General features: G+C 38.2%; 2 protein-coding genes across 2 annotated transcripts; both read right to left on the minus strand.

Annotated features, from left to right (window-relative positions):
* Positions 1-903: 903 nt before the first annotated feature.
* LOC114352854 (cilia- and flagella-associated protein 61-like) lies at positions 904-2,978 on the minus strand (the record flags this gene model as incomplete). The annotated part of the gene is made up of 3 exons (XM_028304597.1): positions 2,836-2,978; positions 2,031-2,165; positions 904-1,061 (listed from the first exon to the last, which is right to left on the minus strand). Coding segments are annotated over exons 1-3 (436 nt in total), but the record flags the coding sequence as incomplete, so codon positions are not given.
* A 1,243-nt stretch (positions 2,979-4,221) lies between these two features.
* LOC114352848 (uncharacterized) lies at positions 4,222-17,645 on the minus strand. The gene is made up of 12 exons (XM_028304587.1): positions 17,448-17,645; positions 16,934-17,133; positions 16,517-16,637; positions 15,958-16,187; positions 15,128-15,276; positions 13,644-13,811; positions 11,279-11,455; positions 9,147-9,283; positions 8,626-8,730; positions 5,891-6,026; positions 5,141-5,269; positions 4,222-4,677 (listed from the first exon to the last, which is right to left on the minus strand). Exons 1-12 carry the CDS (start codon positions 17,480-17,482, stop codon positions 4,249-4,251), a joined length of 2,016 nt encoding a protein of 671 aa, XP_028160388.1. The 5' UTR covers positions 17,483-17,645; the 3' UTR covers positions 4,222-4,248.
* Positions 17,646-19,448: the final 1,803 nt, after the last annotated feature.

A 19,448-nucleotide genomic window follows, 5' to 3' on the forward strand; every position in this document is an offset into this window, starting at 1 on the left:
TAATACTTCTTTTATTCTATGGGGTTTTAGGACGTTCCGTAAAAAACAAGTTTGTTGAGCATGTCAGGAAGTAAGTATTATTTGCGTTCTTCACACTTTCATCTTTAAAAGAAATAGTCGTCAGAGGGCTCCGAGCCTATGCGCAACACAGGCACATTGTCTTGGTTTTGTCCCGTTCTGGTGCATTTTCACTAGAGCTGCGCTTAGCTAGGTAAATGAAGTGATTCTTTGATGCTTCACAGATGCATCCTGGGCAACCCAACCTCACAGCAGCACATCCTTGGAGGAATAGCAATCTTATGGTCAACCGCGGAGCTTATACAGGGTGTTGATTTCAATCCTCGCCATATTTATTTAGGTGATCTATTATGACTTGTATAAACGCATTATCCACAAAAAAAATTGAAATCAACACCTTGTATTTCTAGTAATCGCACAATGAGGGGTATCGTATTTACGCTTACCAGTTGACGACACTGTCTTAGCCAATAGCAAGTGACGTCCTTACTCTACAGTGGCGCTAACTGGTGTGGACAAAATACAATAGCTCTCACTCATATAAACTAAAATGTACAGCGGGGTACTCATCTAGCCGTGTAGCATGTAATGTATCAGATACTGTATCAAGTGAGTACATAGGCACGAGCCCGCTGCGCGTTGCCTGCGCGTGGTTCGCAGGGAGATCGCAGCGACCCGCCGACTGGCGGTATCACTGCGAGCACAAAAGCGGCTCGCAGTAGGATCCAAGAGCTCGCATCCAGATACGCGATGACCGTGGACGAGCCGTACTCACTTATAGGTTGGTTACGTTACATGCTACGTTACGTACTACATGGCAGGTGAGTACCCTACCTACGGACTACAATGATGATGGATATCCACAGTTAAAAAACATTGTTCTACCTTCAGGACACTGTGGCGGCACCAGCAACACGACCTGGTGCAAGTACGCGTCATGCTCAAACACCGACACCAGCGCCTCATCCAGAAAGAAGTCGTCTACCGCCTCCGCACAGCACATGAAGTGGATGAACAGGGTGTTACGGGAGAGGAAGTACTTTCTGGAATTAATTATAGAAGAATTGGGTATGAAAGTCATCAGGTAGCCATTTAGTAAGTAACCTATGCAGGAACATGACTCTCCATTTACTAGAAGCAAATGAGCCGTGTGGTTAAGGCAGTCAAATAGGTAGGTTGTATGATGTACCTGCTTCTGCTTCTATTAAATAAAATAATCCATAAATAAATCCCTGGCCGGATATTTTTAAGTGAGGCTGTCGTGAATGTCAAATTGTTAAAATCGTAGCAGCAATTACTTGCTACTTTGCTCGTTATTTTTCTACAGGACTTTCTTTTATGCGAAATAGCACAATATTAACACTAAACAAACAACGAATACAGTCCACTCGATACAGAGTCCCGCCATCTTAACATTCTTTATCTGTACAACACTACTTAAGATAGCATTCATTATAACCAAACCGCAATCTAAAATATGCTGTCAGTAAAAAGTTATGACTGAATGAAGTCTGTTTTTTACATTTTCATCCGAAAAATGTCCTTGATATCATTCTATCCATTGCACATTTTGGACTAATCTACGCATGTTATGTCATGTCGCAAGTGGCGCGGGCTTATAGATGAATTTTATTAAATAATTATACTAGCTATGCCTGCGACTTTGTACGCGTGAAAATAGTTTGAATAATATTACCCATTTTTACAACATTTGTCTTTACTGCTCCGCCCCTATTGGTTATAGGGTGATGTTATTTATTCTAAAACCATCCTTGATAAATGGGCTATCCATAAGAAAAAGAATTTTTCAAATCGGACCAGTAGTTCCTGAGATTGGCGCGTAAACTACTACAATTTTTTAAACAGTCATAACATTTTACTGACAGGTTTTTTTTTTCGTCCCATACTAAAAGTTAATCTCTGTTTAATGGACTATAAGCCAATATAGGTCTCATTAGTGGTGGACATTTGGAGCACTTTTGGTCATTGTCCTTTGATGTGCAAGTACTCACTGGAACATGTTTCGTAGCCAGATCTCCCAATCACCGGGGTCGACTCCGGGCACGTTGGGATAGTCGCTGAGCGCCATGAACCCCACCACGTCCTTGTTTTCGTCTATCAAACATATTGACAGGGCTGACAGTTCACTGGAATAAAAATTAGATTACCACTTCTTTAGTCTGGTCGCCGAGCACGTAGAATTTCGTCCATTAACCCCAAGCTACCCATCCTTATCGCTCGCGCGTAATTATATTGCTGTCGCGACTGTGCGACGGGCGGCAGCAGTGAGTACCAGCGCGATAAGGGATGGGTAGCTTGGGGTCCATGGACGAAATTCTACGTGCTCAGCGACCAGACTATAAATGGCTGCAACCAATAAGCTTTCGAAATAACACTATGGTACAGAGACGGCTAACGAGTAAAAACGTCTCCATAGACAAATTACAAAGATTTGATTCGACGGAGCATATGGCATTCTCTTCCCAGTCAAATTGCCCAAGTAGAGAGACTAGCTTAGTAGTGGAATATAGCCATTATAATTACAATTCTATAATTAAGTTTGCATTTAACAAGTGTCATTTTTTATAGTTACTTTTGTGAAGCCTCAATGTAACCTTGTTGGTGTTCAAATAAATAAATAAATAAATTCTAGCGCACAACTGACTTCTAATGTTTCAGATATGGGAGCAGTACGGAAGGAGCGACTATATGACGTGACTGACAGAAGTTTCACTGACGTTTGACGTCACAAAAGCACTCGATACCATACAACTGGCACTGACTCAAGTCATGTGCTACACCTGTAGATTCACGTACATTAGTTCTCCGATGTCGACAGGCCCGAACAAATGCTCAGTAATATCGTTTACAAACGATTGTATGTCAACTTTGTCTCCATCCACCGCTCTCCTGAACCTTCTTCCATTCGGCCCGACTTCAAAATCGAAAAATATCGACATTTTAACGTATTTTACAGATCTTTTATGAAATAATTAATAAAGAAACACTGTTATTTAACACTGCTGATAAATGACAAGAACTAAAATCTATATGGTCGTGGGACAAATAAAAAACTTCTTAGTTTAAACTATGCAAATATATTACAACCATAATTTACATTTAAAATTAAAACTAAATTAAAAATGACGCAATAAATTGTAATCCGTACATCGGCCGTAATAAAATATAGATTATAATGCAATTATGGTGTTGAAGCCGAGTGTACTTCAGAAACAATCGTCGAATTAGATTATAATATTCAAATACTGATTACAATTAAGTACATTGTATCATTTTGTCATTTGTGATCGAATAATGTGAGCTGCCTGAAATTGTGTTAAAATTTTGTTACTTTGACACTTTCACGATCAACGTGACCATAACGGTTACTCAAACTTTAATGATGTCAATTTCTGATCTGATCTAGGATTGTGATGGACAAGTTCATGGACAATCGTTCATATCTTTAAGTTTATTAACTGAAGTAATTCAACACATCCACAGTTTATGGATATAAGAAGCGTATCATCTGTGCTAATATCAACCTAGCTTCTAACTCTATTAAATGATAAGATTAATGTTTAAAATATTTCCAGATTTTACACATCTAGATTAGGGTGAATTTAGTGTAGTATTTTATCACAATATCAAACAATCTGTGTTAGTAAGACAAAACTAATCTAAAACAAAATTCTGAAAAATAAAAACTCGTAACTTACTAAACTAATCAAAACTAAATACTCATAACGCAAACTATAAACAATTGGACCCTACATAAAAATATCAAGCGTTTATATGAAAGAGATTCACATATACATTCATATGAAAGATTATAATAATGTCATCAATTAAAACCGCCAAGCATTTGTACATAAAACATCGTATTCATAATAAAATCGTAAAAAAATGTCAATGTGTAATTACAATTAATTGTTAATTCAGTGAAAACTTAATTATTGCCTTAAATATATCACAAACGTTCACAAATCCTGTCGTATTGTTAACATAATCAAATGCCAAATAACTTAGTTCAAGGAATGAGTAGAATATTGATCAAAATATAACTCATCGACCTTCAAAAGAGACTTCCAATAAAAGCTTTTACAAAATTAAATAGGTTTCAATAACTAACAATCGCAGGGACTCTTATGAAAAGGCCGATACGTTAAACCTGGATAACAGATACACAATTTTGAACCAAAATACGTGAACGCGACATCAGTCTTAATCTCAAATAAGCGGCGGTAGATTCTTGGCCCGCACCAAATGAGTGTGTGACTTCGACCGGCTGACATTATTGGGGGTAGTTTTCACTGACATACTCGATACCGTGTTTTGTCGTTGCAGGTTGACTTTGTTCGCACTCAGCGGCGCTCTTGGAGTTGCAAAACCGTCGTTATTTAGCTTCAGAGCTGATCGCGTTAATCTAGTAGGGGTGTATAGAAGGTTGCTTTTAGGGGTTATAGGCACGTTGACGTGTTGGATGTTTTCCTTGCCGACTTTGGGGGTGAGGGGCGTGGGAACTTTTGCAGTTTTTTTGGGGGTGGTGGGCGTTTTTTTCTCGTCGATCGCTGAGAAGACGATGGTTGGGAGGAGCGGCTCGTGACCTCTAGTATTCGCCATCGAACTACGGCTGATTTGCTTCTCGTTGATGTTGTCCTGTAAGACAAAATACATTACGATATTACTATAGACAGCTGATAATTATTGGTATGATTTTAATGACATCATGAAGACATCGATAAATTGTTGGCAGTTGCTGTCTTAGTTTTGTATAAAGCCATTTTCAGCTCTCCATAGGAACAAACCAAGAAATCAACGTAGTTCATCAAAGTCTGTTGTCAATAGAACCATGTGTTTATTTGTTGATAAGTAATCAAAACAGATTTTAGTTTTTGTCAAAGTTTTTTTACTGAATAGTAATTAAGTACCTGCTCTTTTTCACCAGCATGACGAGTAAGCGTGGCAGAAAATCTCTAATAGATTTTCAACTTAATTACTTCAAGATGAGGTTTCAAATAAATCTTAAATATTAACACCAAGAAAGTTGGTGTTTAATGTACAGACAGTTGTAAGAGGTGCTATTTCGCAACATAAATAGTCTGATATGCTATTGATATACCTTGAAATCTGTGTACGTAGTGAGCAGCGTAGTCTCCATGAGAGGGTCTTTGTGCTTGTGTTCTTCCTCTTGGCTGGAGGCCGTCGCGTTGGTGGAACGGCGCGAGGTGCTGCGCCGCTTGCCGTGAGACTGGAGGAGACATAGAAGTTCGAATATGAGCAAAAAAGTTTATAATAATAGGCTTTTATCTTGCTTCAAAGGATAGGATTCACTACTACATTTATCTATCTATTTATAACAGCCTTTGGGTTCGCCTTCGAACATAGGCATCCTCTTCAACCCTCCACCGACTTCTGTCCCTGGCCACACGCATCCAGTTCACTCCAGCCTGCTGCCGGATGTCGTCTGTCCACCGTTTAGGCGGTCTTCCCCTGCCGCGGGTGTTGTTGCGGGTCTCGATTCCAGGGACTACATATACACAAGTAATTCTGTCTCATCCTTGTGTCATACTTAAAATTATCTGAACCCCTACCCAAAATGTACACTGGTACGTATTCTGGAACGCTTAAAACTCGATTGAAACTTGAGAATAGATTTAGAAGTCTGTCATTAAATGACAATGAATGCACCATCTAATCTATTATTGAGAGAGTTTAATATTCAATTCATTTTTTCCCAGTGTCCACCAATAGGGGCACCAAGATTGCAGTGGCATATTATTCACCAGTAAGAAAAAGTGGCAACTAATAATTATTAACTAATTATACGAGAGTAAATTGTAATGCTTCTTTGGTGTCAATGAATACTCACCGTACGCTTGTGCTTGAGAATGCTGCCGTTGACTTTGGGTGTTTTCTTGAGCTCTCCTCCGTAGTCCAACTTGCGTTTCGCGTGATCGCCCTTACTCTCTACGATAGCGCGGGTGGCCAGACGACCGCTAATGCGCCTGTGGAAATATTAGCCTTGTTATTTAGGCTGTAGAGTCTTCATAAAGAATTGGCTCTTTTAGTGACAGATATTACATAGTCGAAAAATTTAGGTATGTGTAATTTATTTTCTCGAGTTTAAAACTACGTCATGAATGTCTTTTTGCCCTAACATCATGGAAATGGTGTAATGTATCACAAAGTTGCGACTTGCGATTGGTTTCAGGTTTGATTCTCAAGTGCCTTCAATGCATACGATAACCGTAACTCAATCTCCGGTTATAAATATTAGAAAACAAGTTTTCCTCCCATAATTTCGCAGAAATTAATTGAAAAACAAGCCTGTCCCCTAATTCACGATATATGTGAAGCAACTAAATAAATCACAGTGACTTTTGCATACACAAATCATGACTGGACAGAATGAGATTTTCAGGAAACCATATTTTTCCATTGATTGACAGCTAATAACAGTAAACTACCATGTACCATGCGAAACTAGTCCACTACGCAACACAATTTTTACGAAGTACAAAATGCTATTTGTCTACTACTTGATTACTTCTGACATCGACTTAATTACGTTACGTTAAATAATATTACTAACTACCAAAACTAGTTGTACAGTTCACAGCAAAAATCTGAATTCAATACCATGGAACAAAATTACTGTGCAAGTATTTTTTTTGTTTAGGCGCGATTGGACCAATTGCGAATTGGCCCTATAGCGAATTGGCCCTATAGCGAATTGGACCAATCGCGAATTGGACCAATAGCGAATTGGACCAATCGCGAATTGGACTAATCGCGAATTTGTGAATTTTTCACGATTGGAGCAATTGCGAATTGGACCAATCGCGCCTAAACTATTTTTTTTACTTAACTTCAGGAAAAGTTGAACAAAGCAAAATGGCCAATTAGAATTACGAAAGCTTTGAAGAGCGAAATTCTTTTCTTAGAAAGCTATTATCATTAGTATTATAGACTCATTCAATTATCATTTAAAATACACCCACCGGGAGTATTGTACTGTACCACAAAGGCAACTTAATTGCGTATTATGGCGTTTATTATTATCTATGAAATTTATCAACTGTGACCTATTACCTTGGATGGCTCGGGTATTCAGTCAAAAACTGAATGAAAAATAACAATACAACAAATCAGAATAAACACTGTGATATCTTATAGCCTGACCAGGAACATAAAAACCCTGGCATAGAGGCGCGTCAATCGCATTTGATAGTGCAACACTGAGTACAGTCGTACCTGTGTTAAATTAATAGGCTAACTTTATGTATCAGGATTCAGGATTACGGGCTAATTTGATATTTTCATAAATTAACGAAAAAATATTATTATAGGTAACCTGGTTTAAATAAATTAAATGAAACCATCAATCGAGCTAGTAGGATTTATTTTATTATTCATCAATAATCAAATTCAGAACTTGAATATTCAACTGCAATGTCTGCTCATGAACGCTTCAAACTCGGTACTTCTTTCCCAATTCCATAAAATTCAACATTTAGAAAGTGACAAAAAACTTTAAAATAGGTAGTTGAATCAAACCACAGCTAATTTTCATAGTGGACTGTACTACACGATAAACATGTCAGTCAATTTGACAACCTTTGTTGGAAACATTATTCAATGAAAATATTGTCCGAACCCTTGGTATTTCTCTTCGACAAATACTTTAACACATTGTGAACCACTTTTCTTTCACGAATATAAAAAGATTTTAGCAATTTCATTCATAAAATCAATTGCGCACATTTAAAATAAAGTTTGTTTACACTTTGACAGCAATAGACTGACATGCAAGGTGACATGTCAATGAAGTTTTCAGTTACTGTTGCCATTAAAAGAAATTAGTACCATTAGTTTTCCGCAACATGGCGAGGGTTTTTATGTTCCTGGTCAGGCTATATATACTTGTAACAGATGCTATTATGCTAAATAAAAATGAGTGTAGTGTGATGTGCTGTCAACTGTACTTCACAAGATACCAAACTCAATCAAATTCTGCTGTGAACTGTACCAATTGTAGACGCCTACATTACGTGAGTGCGATCGACAATATTTCTCATTCCTCGCTTACACAATGCGTACGGCAACCGTTAATTGTCTACTGTCACTAATCAAGCACGACTTGCCTCGCGTCAGTGCCTGTGTTCGCTTCGAGTCACAAACGCGCACTGTTGGGAAGGAATGAAAAATATCATTATGGTGCTATGGACGACAATAGTGATGAAATAACTGGATACAGAAATACAGAATAAATGTAGATGAAATATGAAATTTTGTCATTGATTAATAAATCGGATAAATCGTATAGATGACCTAAACTGAACTGTCCCACCAAACTCATTGACAAGGGGAGCGATCTCCTCAATTCTAATAATCATTGCTCTTTGTTTTGGATTAACAAAGCAAATCACTGATTTCAACAATAGATAATGTGACGTTCCAAAGACAAAGTAAAATTCTTGACAGTTTTAATTACGCAATTTTAAAAAATCCCTCAATGTGAACTTTATGGTCTTATGTTATGGTCTAAAGCACATTTGAACTTGCTCATTCGTTTAATGGTTAAAGGAATTTAATCTATCTTACCTCTTGACAGTGGATATGGCAGATCTCTTGAGGGCAGACAGATTGTTGGAGATGGTGGTGACAGCTTTGGTAGCGCTGCCAGTCATCAGCTGACGCTTGGACGGCCTACGGAGTGAGAATACTGTTTAATGTCAATACAAGTATTGCGCAAAGCTGGGGTAGGAAGGTTATAAGGAAGGTATGCAAGCTGTGTTAGTATTTTTTTACTAATTACTATAAATAATTATTTTCAATTTAAAAAGATGTTCATATCGAATCAGTAGCGTAAGATTGTCTATGCAAATACATTCCCATTTCATCTTAATTAAATGGTGTTCACTGTTGGACAAAGGCCAACAAAGATTTCGGTCCTGCGTTGTTTTCACTGCGTGCCTGCATGAACGTTCCGTGGCCAGCGAGTGAGCTTGAAAGATCTCTAATGTAAAATGAGCTCTAACTGTTCTCGGCGATGACGGCGAGTGAGCATAAATGGTGTAATGGAAAATCAACTTTAAGCCGTTAGAAATAAAGTCTAAACCCACCTGTTCTTCTCAGCAGTGGCGGCGAGCCCGGCGGCAGTTCGGTTGCGCTTGCCGAGCGGCGACGTGGCCAGCGAGCGCAGAAGCGGCGTCGTCGGCGTCAGCGCCTGCTTGCGAGCCGACAGCTTGTTGTGGCGCTCCTGTGGGGATATAAGCCTTGTGTAGTTGCGATAGAGGCGATTATGTAACAAAAAACATGATATTATGTTATTAATTTCGATCAATTTCAGTTTTACAGTAATTACTAATATCGCACGCTGATAGCTTGCTGTGCCGTTCTGCCGGTGTAACACAAGGGGTAAAAGCGATAATGGGACCTCATCTAGTTGTAAATCTATTAGACTAAGAGCTGGTGAACGCCAGACCTACGTCATTTTATAAAAGCTGAAAGTTTGTCAGCGTATGCTCCCAATATAGGATATAATGTTGGTGAATTATGAAGTTTGGGTCATGGTGGCTTTGGGAGCTACCCAAAAAAAACTGTCTGGCAAGGAGTTGGAACTGTCAAAACCGTCTGGCTGTTGGGGAAAATACTTCTAATTATTGCCCAAATATTATACATAAAAATCAGATTTTATAGTATAACGTAAGTCTAACTTTTACGGTGGATTTTTCTGTATATTCAATAGACTTTTATAAAATTTATAAAATTTTATAAAATGACGTAGGTCTGGCGTTCACTAGCTCTTAGTCTATATATTATCTATACTAATATTATAAATGCGAAAGTAACTCTGTCTGTCTTGCTTTCACGCCTAAACCACTGAACCGATTTTGATGAAATTTTGAATAGAGATAATTTGAGTCCAGGGAAAGGACATAGGATAGTTTTTATCCCGGTTTTTTAAACAGGGACGCGCGCGATAATGTTTTTCTGTGACACAAAATTACACGCGGAAAGCTAGTAAGAAATATGTATATGTCACCGTAAAATTGTGAATTCCGTCAGATTATAATCTGACGTAGTTAAATTACAATCTAACCTAACCTAACCCACTGTTAGTTTACAATCTAACGCGTTATATTATAAACTGACAGAGTTCACAATTTCACGTTGACATACAGTCGNTTGCCATTAGGGCGGAACAAAGTTCGCCGGGTCAGCTAGTTGATAATAAATACAAATAGCAAAAACCCATAGGAAATGAGATATTTCTAAAAAAAAGCGTAAAAAACCGATTTTTGTGACCGTTGACCTGAAATTTAATAGTTGCTTACACCCTACCATATGTAGGTTTTGAGACAACTTTTAGGCTGTCAATATACACGTATTTACAGACTTACAGCTGGGTATCTCGAATTCCGAGGTGAACTTACTATAATGACTGGACTATTAACTGAAGGAGCACGAGCATTGCTAAAGAGCTCTAAATTGTCACCAAACAGTATTATCATTGGGTCAGGCCAAATCCTCCATTTGCCTCTGCTCAGAGCATTCGCACTCGTATATTATACACTAGCTTTCCGCCCGCGGCTTCGCCCGCGTGGAATTTTGTCTGTCACAGAAAAACTTTATCGCGCGCGTCCCTGTTTCAAAAACCGGGATAAAAACTATCCTATGTTCTTTCCCGGGACTCAAACTATCTCTATGCCAAATTTCATCAAAATCGGTTGCGAGGTTTAAGCGGGAAAGCGTAACAGACAGACAGACAGACAGAGTTACTTTCGCATTTATAATATTAGTTGGGATAGCAATCGCATTCCTGCTAACTCAATTAACTAAGTTCAATAAAGTATTAAAGTATAAGAATTGAAAAGTGAAAGGAAGTAATCATGACTGTAAAAACAACAAATCGCATCTTAGTTATTTAATTTTTAGCGTTAAGAGTCGCATCTCAAACTAATTTGAAAATTATAAATAACTTGAAAAAATCGAACTGCCTAAGGCGGGAATTGACTAAGACCTGAAAGGTCGTGGGTTCAATTCCCGCCTTAGGCAGTTCGATTTTTTCAAGTTATTTATAATTTTCAAATCGCATCTTTATAATAAGAGTCCTTGTTAAACACAATAAAAGCCAAATAAGTCGTGCTGGGACAGAACTAGTCAGATATTGTGCTAGTTCACGACTAATCATTCTCACACATTTCTAGCAACACATATGCATAAAACGAAGCTTTATTTTAGGCTTATTTACGTACTTGTTCTCACTGTAGAACTTGGTGATCTTGTCCAAATACAGCTCGTGCAACGTGAGCGTATCCTCCGTGAAGATGTCCTGGAAGTAGTGCACGAACTCCTCGCGCTGTTGCGGGGAATACATCACGCTGTCCCACATCAGCTTTATTTTAGTACGGACGTTGGCTACGAACACCTGGGAATAGGAGTTATGTCAGACCTAAATAATAAAAACCCGTAAGGGCCCTCGCCCACGGCGACTTTTTACTTTCGCTACTAACACGCGTTAGTCGCATTTGGAACGCACTACAGATTCAAATTCAAATTATTTATTTGCATAAAACATGGTACATTTCAGTTATTATCTTGTTACGAGAACAACATGTTTCATCGACATAGCGATATGCAAACATTTAGTCGTCATGCAGTATTATTATTAAATTATTAATAGTCATTATTAATATTACATGATCTACCTCCAATAGAATTCAAATGTCAAAAATATTTATTACAATGCAATTACAATATCAATTAAAACAATTAGGTAATTAAAATTTCGGATGTCACATAAATTATAATAAATTAAACAATTTTATGATCACAATAAAACGTGAGAATACAATGTCAGTATCAAAATTATAGGAATGTCATAAATTAGCAATTCGCATATGGTTACCACGGCAGAATTTTGTAAATTCATCTATGTCATAAAAACAGTTTTCAGTGAGAATTCGGAAAATAGTTCTCTTAAAAGAAGTGATGCCAACGCGCTACAGCAGCGCGACTGCATCGCTACAAAGTCGCCGTGGGCGAGGGCCCTAAGCCATAGCCACGGTTTTATTATAGAGAATAGACCCAGGACATAAAGGCGAATCTAAAGTTCTTTGCACAACTAATAATACATACATTTTAATAATTTTAGTAAAACACTTCTTACCCTTTTAGGGTCCTACACTAGGATGGGCGGGCGCACGTCACTATCGTGCGTCTGTGTGCGGGCGCACACGGCATGCGCCTCTACAAAGACGCCTTCAAATTAGAGGCATGAGGACGCGCTGCAGAGACATCACTGTGGTTCGCTCGCCGCGCCTCTTCTGTTTTTCATACAATTTTTAGAAGTGCAGTTGCAGCACTACTACCAAAGTGAAGCCTTGACAAAGACAAGCAGCTGTTGCGCTTCTAGAAATTTTATGAAAACTATAGACCATCCACGAAGACGCGCCCAACCATTCTTACGCTTATGTTTGAGTGTTATCGGTACATGCTAAATTTTATTGTCCATGAGTGTACACGCACACTACAATAATGACGCTCAGACTGCTCGGATCAAACTCCCCGCATGTCTTCGTAGATGAAACGATCTACAGGGTGGAATTTTGTAATGCCACCTGGAGGGAAAGTACTCTTAATATTGTAGATGAAAGTACTCTTAATATTGTAGATAGAAAAATTTTCTCAAAGAAAACATTCCTTTATTTTTGAAAAGAAATAGAACTGCATTCAAAGATTTCCAAAAAAATATTTGCCACACCCGGGAATCGCACCAACTAAAATCTGTTAAGAATTACACCCTGTATTTTTATTGCATGGATCGTTAGGGTCAAGTATAAGGATGAAATCTCTCTAACAAACTTGATAAATCAAATGAAAGGAAATCCATAAAATCTTAAATTATGTTCAGAAAATTGTATGGTATGCTAGTGAATTCTCGAAAATTTTTCGAAAATCTATGAATGCAGTTCTCTTTCTTTTCAAAAATAAAGGAATGTTTTCTTTCAGTAAAATTTTCTATCTCTTTCTCTCCAGGTGGCATTACAAAATTCCACCCTGTATAATAGTGGCGCGGCACTGCAGCGCTTCGTCACGCCTCTAGTTTGTCAGCGCTCTTGTTTCCATGGAGAAATAAGAAATAGTCCAGCCCCAGTTAGAAACCTAGTTCATTTATTTTGTACCTGTATCTTCTGCCTCTTGATCTGGTCGCAGCGGCGTGCCACCGTGACAAAGACGCTGTTGCCCTTCCAGACATTGTGTGAAAACTAGTAGTGGCCACGACAAGCGCGAAACAGTGGTGTCACTGCAGCGCTTCCTTCCTTCATCAATCATCATCATCATCATCTCAGCCATAGGACGTCCACTGCTGAACATAGGCCTCCCCCAATGCTTTCCATGTTACCCGGTTGGTAGCGGCCTGCGTCCAGCACTTCCTTACGTCTCTTAATTTTTAGGCACACTTAAGTTTCTATGGAGATATAAGAAATAGTCCACCTACGGTCGGAAAGCCACTTATGCCCGTTTTCAACAATCAACAACAATCAATCCCTAATTTTTATGTGACACGGTAACACGTAACAGGAATTTTGTTTTCATAAAATAGTTATTGATACCTGTATCTTCTGCCGCTTGATCTGGTCGCAGCGGCGGATCTCGTCCTTGATGGCAGCCTCGCTGCGAGGGTGGCAGCCGGGGTGAGCGTGCAGGAAGTTCTCGCGGTACACCTGGTCCTCGTCCAAACAGTCCCACAGCTTGGACAGCCGTTCGCGGAGTTCTAGCACCTTGGGAAGCAAATTTTCACGTTTAAGCAGGCAGCAGTTGAAAATACAGGGTGGAATTTTGTAATGCCACCTGGAGGGAAAGTACTCTTAATACTGTAGATATAAAATTTTACTGAAAGAAAACATTCCTTTATTTTTGAAAAGAAAGTGCATTCAAAGATTTTTTAAATTCACTACTATACCATACAATTTTCTGTACATAATTAAAATAACTTAAGATTTCATGGTTTTCCTTTCATTTGATTTATCAAGTTTGTTAGTAAGATTTCATCCTTATACTTAACCCTAACGATCGAGGCAATTAAAATACAGGTTGTAATTTTTAACAAATTTTAGTGGTTCGATTCCCGGGTGTGGCAAACAAATTTTTAGAAATCTTTGAATGCAGTTCTATTTCTTTTCAAAAATAAAGGAATGTTTCCTTTGAGTAAAATTTTCTATCTACAGTATTTAGAGTACTTTCTTTCCCTCCAGGTGGCATTACAAAATTCCACCCCGTATATTTGCGTCCACTTCTGGACAAAGGATATGCATGGATTTCCACAACGGCTGGTCCTGCACTGCCAGCATCAAAGTGAGAAGCCACAGTTCGGTGCGGCGCCTCACCGCAAACATTTTTCTGCATCACTGTACACATGTGGTATGCGGCGCCGCAATACGGCCCCGTCTCGCTCAACGAAGTGCGGTGTGCCTGCGGTGCGGCGCCGGAACGGACCGTCTGGCATATCATTGATTTTTATATGCAGGGCGCCGCAGCGACATCGCTCTGGCGCCGCGCCGCGACCATCCGCACCGTGTTGCGGTGTTTCTGCGTGCGGCGCCGGAACGCACCGTTTGGCATATCAGTGATCTTTATATGCAGGGAGCTGCAGCGACATCGCTCTGGCGCCGCACCGCGACCACCAGGCCCGAGTTGCGGTGTGCCTGCGGTGCGGCGCCGGAACGCACCGTTTGGCATATCAGTGATCTTTATAATATGCAGGACGCTGCAGCGATAACGCTCCGGCGCCGAGCCGCAACCGCACCGCACCGTGTGGCTTTTCCAAAATGTCTCCCGCGACCTTTGTCAATAACTGGATAACTTGTATAAGATAAAAATAACATTGAAGTAAAAGATGATTGATGAGAATTAAGAAAATCTGTCAATGCCAATCAATTTGTTTTTTCCAACACAATATTCCGCCAGTATCATCTAAGCAGTTTAAGCGATATTAATATGCCAGCTTTAGATAACCAATGCTGATGTTCAAAAAGACCGCGGCGCTAATGTAATGGTTGCCTCAACCTACATAATGCTCAATTTTTACTTCACTCACCCTATTGTTGGTCTGCTCGAATCGCTCCTGCAACTCCTGCTGAAGCTTGGCGAGGCGGTCCATGTTCAAGTCTGTCACCTTGAAGTCTACAGACAGTGACGTCACCGCGATGTGCTCGAACTTGTTTTGCGGCTTGATTTGGAGCTTGTCTGTTGAACAGATATAAAATGGCTATAAAAATAAACTCCGACAAACGTTACTTCGACATTACGTTACTCCGATACTACTGAATATCGACATGACTTCGACACTACACTACTCAGACAAAGTTTGTCGGAGTTTATTTAGGTAGCCATATAAATAAATATGACTGATGATAACTAGGATAGTGGGATTTGATACTGATTTATTAATTTACTGAGGACTTATTGTTTCCCTCAGCAATTAATACAAATTATTAATGCATATGCCAGCAATTACTTGAAAGAGGAAATCACTAAAAGAATGAACTTGTGATTGTGTCATCTTACATGGCTGTAACCTGTTTTGGGTCTAATAAAAATAATAAAATAAATAAATATTATGTAGTACAAGATCAAGAGACAAATTTTCCTTATTTGCTCCAGAATCTGTTGAATACTTTATTTGTAGTAGAATCTATGTGCATAAGTCACATCTTACAATAAGTGTCATGAACTTCAAAACCAATTTAGATTTGGTGAACACTTTCTAGCTTTTTGAGTCGCCTATTGATCTAAATATTTTTAAAATAACTTGAAAAATTTAACTGCCTAAGGTGGGAAGAGCAGTCGTCCGGCAAGTGAATGGTCCTGGGTTTGATTCCCACCTTAGGCAGTTCGATTTTTTCGAGTTATTTTAAAAATACTCACCCATGATATCCTTAATCTCCACTTGCGTGTTCAGGAATATCTCAGCGCGCTTGTCTCTCTCTGCCTGCAAGACTTCGAGGTGATCCTTCAGCCGGTCCAGCTCCTCCTCCGAAGGGAGCGGGATCTCCTGCAACTCCTGGATGGTGACACCGAGCTTCTCGGCCAGGTCGCGTTGCCATTCGAGCAGCCTTTCCATTTTCATGCGACGCTGCTCTACTTGTTCTCTATATCTGTATGAAAGAACAAAATTAAGTTCGATTCCCACCTTAGGCAGTTTGATTTTTTCAAGTTGTTTATTTATAAAAATAAATCAGAGCACAATAAAGTTTAGTATAGTTGTAGGATCTTACGCTATCTTAAAATCATTACAACTTCTGTTTCCTAAAATACTCTCTATGTTTAAGCCGTTTATGCTTTCATTTATCCCTGTACGAATGTTAGGATCTCAGACTAAGTTATTTATTTTCTTTTGAAAATTATACAGCTTACATGTAAGACTGTAAAAAAAATATGCTAGGAAAAGCTTTTATTGTGAAAACTATGAAAAAAGGAGACTTACCCTGCAATCTGATCTTCCAATTCTCTCTTGTATTCTGCTAACATCATGTCATCTTTGAATTCCATGATTGTAATATCCACCGAAAGACATCTGCTTAGTTCTTCCGTTTCTTCTTTCAGTTCTGGAAAACAAAAAATATGGTAACATTTTCATTTTATAAAATTCAGTCTATTGCAACTTATTTGTGTACAAACATATTTTATATTATCTCACAAGTTCTCTCTGAAAGCATAAAGGCAGATGCTTTAAAATAAGTTCTAACCTTAGGGGACTGGGACTGTGCTTCATCAAACAAAAAGCAAAAGATTGCAACATAGAATTGTAAATTCTCTTCCATTACATGCTCAAGAAAATTAACCAAATTGGGCTCATTACAATCATTTTAATTTCTAAGAAAAACATAAAACATGTACTCACTGTCCACTTGTGCTTGCATTGTTTTGAGTTTCTGTCTGGTCTCTGAAATGACATCTCTGTGAAGCTCAGTCTCGATTGTCACCAGTTTGTTTATGTTGTTGACCTTCGTGGAGTCCTCGACTCCTAGGTGCGACCAGTTCAGCCATAGCTCTTCCATCATGACGCGGACATTGTGGGCAATTTTGTCCTGGACTTCATCACTAGAATAGATTAAAAAAATTATGTCCATGGTATTGTTTGAAATTAATCCTGTGTGAAATTGATACAATTAAAGAGTAAGAAACACAGTTAGAGGGTTAATGATGCAGGATGGCTGTAGGTAACGCCTTTTAGACAGGAAATGACCACTCTTTCTCATGAATATTTCTAGGTAACCGAAAGGTCAAATATCAATCAAAAATAGTCATTGATAGTTTAAAAACATTGCAACATACAATAAATTAGTTAAGAAATCACTTGGGCAGATGGGAATTACGTTTTTAACGACAAATACAAGAACGTTAGCAGCACTTACAATAATTTGTAAACGTCGTCGGTTAGGGCAATCATTTTCCTCAAACTACACTTTCACAATAAACATATAAAAGTCACATGTAATAAACGCACAAAATTATAGCACTTGTCTTGCAAAATTATTTTATTTTAGAATTACATTTACAATACAACCAATGCAACAACGAACGAAAAACGTTTGAAGTTTTCAAAATCAAGACGTTACAAAACAAAATGACCACGGACGCGCTGTGATTGGTGCGCACAAAAATCGTTTAGAAATTTAAATGTCACAGCAGCTTATTTAGCGACATGCAGAGCAACGTTATCGGTATTGGAAAAAATAACGATTCGTACTATCGAACCTAAGGTAGAAAAACTATCTAAATAAATTGGAGATAATATGTAGACAATACATTTGAAAAAATTATTATTATTTTACAGTTATTAGTAACTTATGTTTTAATTTAAAATATTTTACAAACATGAGTTTGAAAAAAGCTAGTAAAAAGTTCCTGTTTATTTGGTATTGTTAGATTTTTTTCAGAAATCAATTATTTGCTTTTGCTGAGTGTTAAAACTTATAACTGTCGCTATGTTCTGTCGTTAGGTCGTAATTAATTTTATTTTCACCCCAAAACAACACACAAAAGGCATGTTTATGAGTATTCATAGATTTTATTGTATTATTAGAGTCTAATAATTAGACGATCGAAGTAGGTATTTTGTAGTACCGCTATGCAAGGCAAGCAAACTACCCAAATGGATGTTGCTCAATGCAACAATGGTTTCCCTTGATGACAACGGATGCAATGCAATTAGCATGCCAACATTTGCCATGGTTTTTGAAATACGAGATGTCCTGCGTAGGATAACCAGTGTAATTAATGATAATTAGAGAATTGCGATTAATTCTAAATATGACAATTTTAATTCTAAATATGACAATTTTAAGGATTCCGTGCAGGACCCCCTTAATTTTGTAAAAATCTGTCAAAATAAATTTTAGTCTGAATCGGGGTCCGAGGGAACTTATAGCAGAATCTCACTCGCGTCTGATATTGCTTAATCTTTTTAGTAAGGCGTTATAAAATCTATTAGGGCCGATGCGGTGAATTGAAAATTAAGTAATTCAAGTGGTATAGTTGACAAATTCTTTACCTAATTAGTAAGTGGATGCGACAGTCTATTAATTACAGAAGATAATTCTATGAACGTGACTTCTTCTTTCAGAAGAAAAATCCCTCTCATAAAATTAAATACCTACTTTTTCTAAAAAACTTATTAAAGTCTCATTTATGTAGTTAATTGTACAGAAATGAATGAATTCCCTAATTATAAATATTTAAACACCTACTTACTTATTAGGTATTTCATTAATTCATTAATGTGAACTCAATGTTCAAGCATCATTCGTCAAATCAACAGCTGACTGAATAGGAGTATTTATGTACCGACAACTTACAGACATTAGCCTAAATAAGATTAATATTTAGGCTAATGTAAGTGAATGTTTCAATACTTATACTCGTATTACGCTATTAATTTGCTAAACAAACAAAAACTCTCATTACCGCACCCACTCAAACCGGTACAAGTTGCGCTACTTGTTTTTATCGTCATAAAGTTCTTATGTCAAAGAAATAAAGTTCAAAGTAAGTTTAGGCGATGGGTATTACCTTCTGGTAACTTTGGTTACATTTCATGAGAACCATCAAGACCATCATACAAAGTGATAAAGAAACAAATCTAACATTATTAAGCAAAAATGTAATATAAATATAAATTTGTTCTCGTTCACTTTGTATACAGGGTGTACACTTTGTATAAATGAGGTGGGACGTCCACCCACGAAGGTGGACCGACTACCTCGTATAGGGTATCAGGAAGATGCCTGGATGCATGCCGCCACCAACTGGGCACTAAGATGGCATTGGGGGAGGCCTTTGGTCAGCAATGGGCTTCCTATGGCTGAACTGAAATGATGAGGCTGCATGCTGCTAACAGGCAATTTCGAGAACAT

Source organism: Ostrinia furnacalis, unplaced genomic scaffold, assembly GCF_004193835.3.
Source record: "Ostrinia furnacalis isolate ACB-3 unplaced genomic scaffold, ASM419383v2 OfSCF1459, whole genome shotgun sequence".
NCBI classification, from domain to species: domain Eukaryota; kingdom Metazoa; phylum Arthropoda; class Insecta; order Lepidoptera; family Crambidae; genus Ostrinia; species Ostrinia furnacalis.

What these genes read in the sequence shown, in the direction of transcription:
- LOC114352848 (XM_028304587.1), bottom strand. Translation starts at nt 17,482, where the DNA reads ATGATTGCCCTAACCGACGACGTTTACAAATTATT. An exon ending in GCCACTGCTGAGAAGAACAG is followed by an intron (nt 8,731 to 9,146) that starts GTGGGTTTAGAC and finishes CTCACTCCGTAG; the next exon opens with GCCGTCCAAGCGTCAGCTGA. An exon ending in CTACGTACACAGATTTCAAG is followed by an intron (nt 4,678 to 5,140) that starts GTATATCAATAG and finishes TTTGTCTTACAG; the next exon opens with GACAACATCAACGAGAAGCA.